The sequence below is a fragment of the Monopterus albus genome, unplaced genomic scaffold (assembly GCF_001952655.1).
Source record: "Monopterus albus unplaced genomic scaffold, M_albus_1.0 scaffold235.1, whole genome shotgun sequence".
Classification (NCBI taxonomy): Eukaryota; Metazoa; Chordata; class Actinopteri; order Synbranchiformes; family Synbranchidae; genus Monopterus; species Monopterus albus.
Genome location: NW_018128115.1, coordinates 239,853 through 247,418, shown reverse-complemented (window position 1 = coordinate 247,418; position 7,566 = coordinate 239,853). Strand labels below are relative to the sequence as shown.

General features: G+C 44.5%; 2 protein-coding genes across 7 annotated transcripts in view; both read left to right on the top strand.

Annotated features, from left to right (window-relative positions):
* The window catches only part of LOC109971825 (calpain-1 catalytic subunit-like), a 25,245-nt gene extending 23,342 nt beyond the window's left edge, over positions 1-1,903 (top strand). For all 5 annotated transcript variants that reach the window (XM_020620316.1, XM_020620311.1, XM_020620313.1 and 2 more), the window contains 2 exons: positions 351-409; positions 1,657-1,903. In XM_020620316.1, the coding sequence (XP_020475972.1) occupies positions 351-409; positions 1,657-1,683 (86 nt within the window). In that variant the 3' untranslated portion in view covers positions 1,684-1,903. The remainder of the gene's footprint in view (positions 1-350; positions 410-1,656) is intronic.
* A 482-nt stretch (positions 1,904-2,385) lies between these two features.
* The window catches only part of alg13 (ALG13 UDP-N-acetylglucosaminyltransferase subunit), a 22,368-nt gene continuing 17,187 nt past the window's right edge, over positions 2,386-7,566 (top strand). For both annotated transcript variants that reach the window (XM_020620310.1, XM_020620309.1), the window contains exons 1-8: positions 2,386-2,612; positions 4,188-4,271; positions 4,897-4,947; positions 5,039-5,085; positions 5,347-5,419; positions 6,397-6,478; positions 6,583-6,748; positions 7,213-7,276. In XM_020620310.1, coding sequence (XP_020475966.1) covers positions 2,493-2,612; positions 4,188-4,271; positions 4,897-4,947; positions 5,039-5,085; positions 5,347-5,419; positions 6,397-6,478; positions 6,583-6,748; positions 7,213-7,276 — 687 coding nt within the window. In that variant the 5' untranslated portion in view covers positions 2,386-2,492. The remainder of the gene's footprint in view (positions 2,613-4,187; positions 4,272-4,896; positions 4,948-5,038; positions 5,086-5,346; positions 5,420-6,396; positions 6,479-6,582; positions 6,749-7,212; positions 7,277-7,566) is intronic.

Genomic DNA, 7,566 nt, shown 5'->3' with positions numbered 1-7,566 from the left:
CTGTAGTAATAGTACCTTCAGTGAAAGTACTGCATATGGTACCTTCAGTGAAAGTACTGCAGACAGTATTTTGAGTGAATGTACTGTAGTGACAGTATCTTTAGTGAAGAGGTCAAGAGGAAGGCCAAAGAGGAGATATATGGATGTGCTAAAAGAGGACATGAAGTTAATTGGGGTGAGAGTAGAGGATGCTGAGGATAGAGTTAGGTGGAAACAGATGATTCGCTGTGGCGAACCCTAACAGGAACAGCCGGAAGAAGTAGAAGAAGAAGTGTTGTGGTAGTGGATCGAGTGGAGCTGGATGTATTAATCATGTGCAACTTCTTCTGTGGTGTTTGTGTTCTTGCCAGAGGCCTTCCATGCGCTGGACAAAGGCGGGACAGGAGCCGTGGAGATGAACATTACTGAGGTAGATGTTGCAGCACCTGTCCAGGTGTTTTTTCTGATGTTACTAATGATGGATGTGATGCGACCAAATGTCTCGGTCACACTCGGATGAAGCTGAGATCTGGGTACTGGTACCACTTGATAATGAGCACAGTAAGCACAAGTAATGCAGTAAATTTACTGCACTACTGTACTTTGAGTGTTTCCATCATCTGTTACTGTGTACTTCAGTTCCACTACAATTAAGCAGGCAGTACTTTTACTGCACTACATTTCTCTGACTGCAGGTTACTTTTCAGATGCACATAAGAATAAAAAAAATGACCAATGGATAAATGTGATGTATTAAACTACACTGCTGCATTCAAAAGCAAAAATAGCCAAATGGTAAGATGGCAGCCACTTTACATTGCAGTAGGACAACACAATATACTTGGAGAGAAATTACAAAATTCTTCTTAAATATTATATAAATTTTACCGTCGCTCTCTACAGAAAAATGTTAAATCCACATTTCCTGTATCATAAACACATGGCTGACCCTTGTCACAAAGCATACAGTATGAAGGAGCTGGACATGGAAGTACTCGGGTACAAACAGTGGCTAAGTACATGTACTCAAGTATTATATTTAAGTACAATTTTGATGTATCTGTACTTAAGTATTTCATTGTATTTGTTCTACTCCATACTTTGACTTCACTACATTTCAGAGGCCAATATTGTACTTTTTTCTACTAGTTTTTATTTTATAATTTTAGCTACTTTTCAGAACCAAATTAAGACGAAAACCTGACTTTATTGACCTCCGGTGGAAAATTCATCAGCTACATAGCAGTATATAAAATACTTCAAAGTGTAAGCATATAAGCTCATGAAACTAGCTCCACCTTTACCAGCTGCAACATTAAAAGTAATTAATACAGCCATGCATCAGTCGTTCTAATCAAATCAGATGATATACATTAATGTTAAATGGTACTTTACTTCTAGCACTTTAAGTATGTTTTGATGCTAATACTTTGTACTTTTACTTAGGTGACCATGTCAATACAGGACTTTTACTTGTAACAAGGTGTTTTTACACTGTGGTATTACAGTGGTATTGCTGAATGTACTGAGTTACTTTCCAGCACTGCCTTTACAACTTAAAGGCAAACATCTAGCTAATGAGCAGCTGACACCTGGACTCGGCAGAGTTCCAGTGTCTGCCGCTCCCCACACTAGTCACGATGTTCTTCTTCATGGCTTTGTCTGTTATCTCCTCAGTGGCTCTGTATGAGTATGTGTGGCTGAAGGGTCTGGATTCCAACAGAAAAACCGGAGAGGAACCGACGATTCCCCACTGCAGCTGTACAGTACTGCATCATGTGACTCACACACCTGTTCACCCTGAGGTGTATCAAGCTGTTCAGGGTCAAATTGTGGTCTTAGCTTTAATATTAAACCAAGAAATAAACTTATAATAATAATCACATTATCAAATTCTGTAAAATAAGTATATAAATGAAACAACTGAAGAAATTAAAACTCTTATTGTGAAACATTTCCTGATTGCATTCATTTTCATAAGTGTACTTTGTATTTCTCTCGGTGCTGTTTTTATTGTTTTCCATCCTTTAGTTTATGGTGTTCCTAATATTCTGACCCTCTCATGTATGTAGCTGGGGAGGACAAAACTATTGACACACCTCTGAATTCAGCGTATCCTCTTCAGAATAAGCAGTATAGATGATGGATGGATGTTGTGATGAAATATTTTCCAGAATTTTATTATTGGCAGTTACAGATGTGATCTGTACATTTAGGAGCAGCACAAAGATGAATACTTTTTTCGCATAACTATTTACAAATCTAATTTTGTTTTAAATCCATTTTTATTTTATCCTCCTTTCTGTGGAAACAAACTTCAGACTACACAGATGGATATGTCTGAGCCGCGGTCGGTCCGTGAACGCCTCAGCGGCGGTGCGCGGCCTCACGCGCTCATTAGACCTGATTAAACTCACCTGTGGGCGGCGGCGGTGCTTGTGCTGTGTGTTGGAACCGGTCTGACTTACCGTATGTACCGAGTTTTCCGTGGACGCTGTCGGTAGCTGAGCGGGATGCACAAAGGCCTGAAGAAGTACTTCGTCAACATGGACGAGTACCTGTCCAGTCTGGGACTTTACAGGAAGATGGTGGCCCGGGACGCGTCCAGTCTGTTCCGAGCCGTGTCAGAGCAGGTGAGCCGGGCTACAGGTTTGAGCTAGTGGGGAACAGGTCAGGGGGCAGCAGGTGGTGCCGGTGGCGTTCAGGTGTTAGCCCCAGGTGAGGCTGAGAGCGAGCAGGTACTGTGGCTGCTTCTTAAAGTCCAGTGACACGCGAGGGACAAAGGTTGAAACGATGAACCAATAAGCAGACCTGCTTCGATATCCGAGTCCTGTCTCTACAGAGTGTTTCGCGGCTTGTGGCGCGACTCGTCACAGCACCAGAGTCTGGACACAGCGTCTCTGTGGCTTTGCTGTCTTTCTCACATTAAAGGTGAAGTGACGCGCGTTGCAGAGAGCAAAGTGTGGAGCAGACATGTTTTAGGCGATGGGCCCTGAGCTCAGACCGGATGGGACGGTGTGTGACCGTACTGGTTAGATGTGTCCTGAATTGTGAATGAAGCTCCAACTAGGCCCCCCACACCATCACAGCTCCTCCTCTATGCTTCACACACCAGAGCATCTTCTCTGGTCTCACAAAGATGCAGTAAAAACCTCTAATCTGGACTCGTCAGACCAAGGTCCACACTCCCTCTGGTCTAAGGTCCAGTCCTAGTGTTTCTCTTCTTCCTCCTCCTCACGGTTTCCCTGCAGCAGTTCGACCACGAAGGCCTGATCCACACAGTGTCCTCTGAGCAGCTGATGCTGAGGTGTGTGTGCATCCCTGGAAAGTGTCTGTGGGCTCTGATCTGAGGGTTTGTGAGGCCGCAGACTAATGGACGCCACCTCTGTCTGGGGTCAGAGTGGGGTCAACTCTGAGCTGTTGGCGCTGTCTCATGTTCGCACGTCCTCGGGTTGGCCTTTGGGTACAGAGAGGGACAAGGGGTAGTGTGGGACTCCGCGCACACGCACCAGGCTGACCAGGACACACAGGGCGACTCGGCTTGTTGCCAACGGTCTGCGCAGCTGCCGTCCACACAAACGGCGGTGATTTGAGGAATCCATTATATTTAGCTTGATGCAGTTCCATGTGTTACTTCATAGTTTTGTCTTCGGTTCTAATGTGGAAAACAGAAAAACTGACGACAAGGTGTCATTATGAGGCTGCGCGTCACCGTGACGACGTGCGTGTCCCAGTGTGACACTTCCTAAATAAAACCTCCAGCCTGCATTGGGACACATTAAGCTGAGCACAGCGATTAGTCACGTGACAAAAAATTAATTTACAGACAATTGATTAGAAAGATTTCAAGCAACAGTTCCAAACATTTGTTGTTTTTATCTGATCATATAAATATAAATATTTCTGCAGATCTGAAGCTGTGGGAAATTACAGATGTCATTTTCCACTGTTTTCTGACTTTGATAAGCAAAATCATCAACTGCAAAAATAATTGGTAGAATCAATAATTTAAGTAATTGTTGATTGTAGCCCTAATAATGATTATTTAGTTAATGATAAAGGCAAGTCAGTCAGTGATGGATCATTAGAGTTGTCAGTCTGGTCTTTTAGTCCTGATTGGTCCTGTCCGGCCAGTTCCAAATCCTCTGAACTGAACATTGAGCTGACTTTTTAAACTGGTTGTTGTTGTTGTTGTTGTGTGTGTTTAGCTGTATTACTCTCAGAACTACCATCAGAAGATCCGCCAGGACTGCGCCAACTTCATGAGAGCCAACAAATCAAGCTTTGAACCGGTGAGTTTACACCTGGGACTCCTGCTAGCTAACTAACCAGCGACTGGTCCCTGTTAATCAGACTGGGTATCGCATAGATGTGTCCAATTATTAAACACAGATTCTGTTTCTGACCTCGTGTTACAGAAGCTTGTTCACAGATCAGGTCCAAACACTGGGCTTCACTCACCTGTTGGTTAAATCCCACTCTGGTGTGTTAGCCTGGTGAGTTTGGTTCATGTGTGCTGGTGTGAACACTTTCAGTCCAGCTCTGGTGTGGACTAAACAACTGGCATGTCTCTCCTGTGGCCTGAAACACACGGACCAACCAGGATACTTCATGGTTGTCGTTCTCTGGCTTTAGCAGGAATTCAGAAGCTAAACTGGAATTAGATCAATGTATGATTTTATAATCGCACATGGATCTAATTCTAAGTGATTTTGATTATTCTGTGTAAGTGACGCATATGTACAGGGATCCAGATGAATTTTTCATACTGGTGCCCCCACGTCTCTCAGAAGGTACCAGTGCCAGATGTGGTGGCAGCACTTCTGATTTAAAATGTCACATAAAAGAGAGAATAAGACTTATCTGCCAGCCGGCTGGCGAGTGGCTCCTATAGTTCAGATCCGTTTTCTGTTTCAGTTTGTTGAAGGGTCGTTTGAGAAATACCTGGAGCGTCTGGAGGACCCAAAGGTGAGCTGCTGTGAACTTTGACCCTTCAGTCCATTGACAGGTGAATGCCTTTTACCTGTGAACAGGTGTAATGGTGGATGTGTGTTTTCAGGAGACGGTGGGTCAGGTGGAGATCAAGGCTCTCTCTCAGTTGTACAGGTGAGAAAAGCTCAGGTGCGCACACTCCTGCATAGTTTGACCACTGAAAATAAAATTAAATGTTTGTTGGAAGAGACTCAGCTGTTTTCATTTTATCAATGAATTTGTTTAACATGACCATTTTTCATTGTAGGTTTAGAGTTTTATGAAGTAGGTGTTAGGTGGAGGATTACGGGACGTGACTTCTTTGGGTAACCTCCTTAAGGGCAAAGCAATAATTTTAATAACTAACATTTAATATGGTTTATTGTGTGTGTTTAGACGTTGCTTCCTGATCTACCGTTACCCAGGGAAACCAGCGACTGTGATCTCAGAGGATGACTTTGTGGACAAGGTGAGGAAGAACAATGCAAACAGTCAGAACCCGTGGCTGCTCATTTACTCGTTTCCAGCCATTTAACGTTTCATCTTGGGTACTTCTAGATCAGCGCTGCACTCCTCATAACTCCAAATAATCTAATTGTTTCAGAATCATAAAACCAGAAAGCCTCTTCTTAAAAACAATGATAGTTCATAAAAGCACACAAATCCTGCTGCCGGTGTCGTCACAAGTGGACGAACCATGGCGGCACTAATTAATACGGATGTCTCCTCCATAGATAGGCCACTGTTAAGTCCCACCGAGGAGTGGAAACATCACTTCCTTTAAAGTAGCTCCAAGGTCGGTAAATCCAACCGATGGTCGCTGCATCTTCCCCCACATGACCACATACAGTCCCAAAGTAGTGAAATTAATTCCCACAGGTAGCGTAGTGCTGACGGTAACATCATGGGTCGTTAATCCACTGGTTAACCAGCAACACATCACATGCTGCAGACACACTGGCCTCAAGTAGTCAGAACAAATAGGTACTGTGCTCCAGGGGGAATCCAGTGTTGATCAGCTGATCATTCACCACCTCAGGGGCCTCACTGGCCGGCTGCTTGTAGGTTAGACCCTGTCAGGTAGAACAGTGAGTCCCTGTACAGGAACATTCCTGGACATGCAGTGTCTGTAAAACAGAGCCTCATTTTAGCTTCTAATAATTCAAAACATACATAAAACAAATGGCTGCAGCAACTGCTATAGTAACAGTAGTTCTAATAAAAGCAACAGGAACAATGACACACCTGCTCTCTTTTCATTGGCTAACAGACATGGTCCTCAGGTGCAGGGGAGCTGATTGGCAAAGAAATGTCATGTGTATGAGAGCTCAAGTTCAGAGCAAACATTGATCTTGAACTAAACCCTGAAGTCACTTCTCAGCTCACTTGACCTTAAACTTTGAGGTGATTGGTCAGTGCTGACTGTCAGCCTTCTCTGTTGCCTAGGTGACACTGTGTTGCTCCATCAACGGTCACTATGACATCATTTACCCCAAGAGTTATCCCACCTCCGCTGCCCTCTGCCAGTGTGAGTATGGATCAGAGATTGAGTCTGTGTGTTGTATGAGTTGTTGTTCACACAGTTGTGGTGTGTGTGTGTGTGTGTGTGTGTGTGTGTGTGTGTGTGTGTAGCGTTTCTGTACGAGCTGCTTTACACTAAGGTGTTTGGAGTAGAGGAGGCAGAGCTCTGTCATGCCATGGATGCCTTCAGGGTCGGAGGTCGTCGCTATAGAAACAGTCCATCAGTGTGTAGTGATGTCGACATCAGCTACGACACACATGAGGACCGAGGGCAAAGGTGAACACACACACACTGGTCATCATTAAGCTCACTGTGTAGTGGGGGGGGGGGGGCTTTGCACAAAGTGACGCCGTTCTCAGCCTGTGGATCTGGTTGTTGGAAAGAGACTGGCCTCACGTGTTTCCTGAGGAAGAAACCTGCTCCCAATTTTTTTTATGTATCTAATGGAGATAAATGAATATCCCAGTGATGAATGCTCAGTGCCCTGACATGGTGACGCAGCAGAGCTGTAGTCCTGTAAGACGTGCGATCCTGTAGTAACTGAGAGTTTTCCCTGTGTTCCTGCGGAGGAAACTGCTGTACGTGTTCCTCATGTTTAGGACGGTAACATCTGCTGCCAGCACCACTGTTCCTGTAAATGTTGCCCCCTCTTGGTCCACTCTGGTTCCTCACATCACCTGCACCATGATATCCTGCTGCTTTAGGGGAAGGCTCACACAGGTGTTTGTTTTATCCTGCAGGGAGGAGGCGGAGTCAAATGAAACAACCGAAGAGATGCCCAGAGCTGTGACAGATGACACAAAGGTGGGAGGCAGCACAGCGGCCCTCGAGGACTGCAGTTTGACACCCCTGGTTTAGAGGCTCCGGTAAACGGGAACAAACATTTACAGCAGACCACCTGTGTTGAATATTAATGATGGATTCAGTTTATCAAATCAAATCAAATTTATTTGTATAGCGCCAAATCACAACAAGTCATCTCAGGACACTTTACAAAGTAAGGTCTAGACCTTACTGTTATCAATATTATTACATAGGGAAAACCCAACAAATCCCCCTTGAGCAAACACTTGGCGACAGTGGGGAGGAAAAAC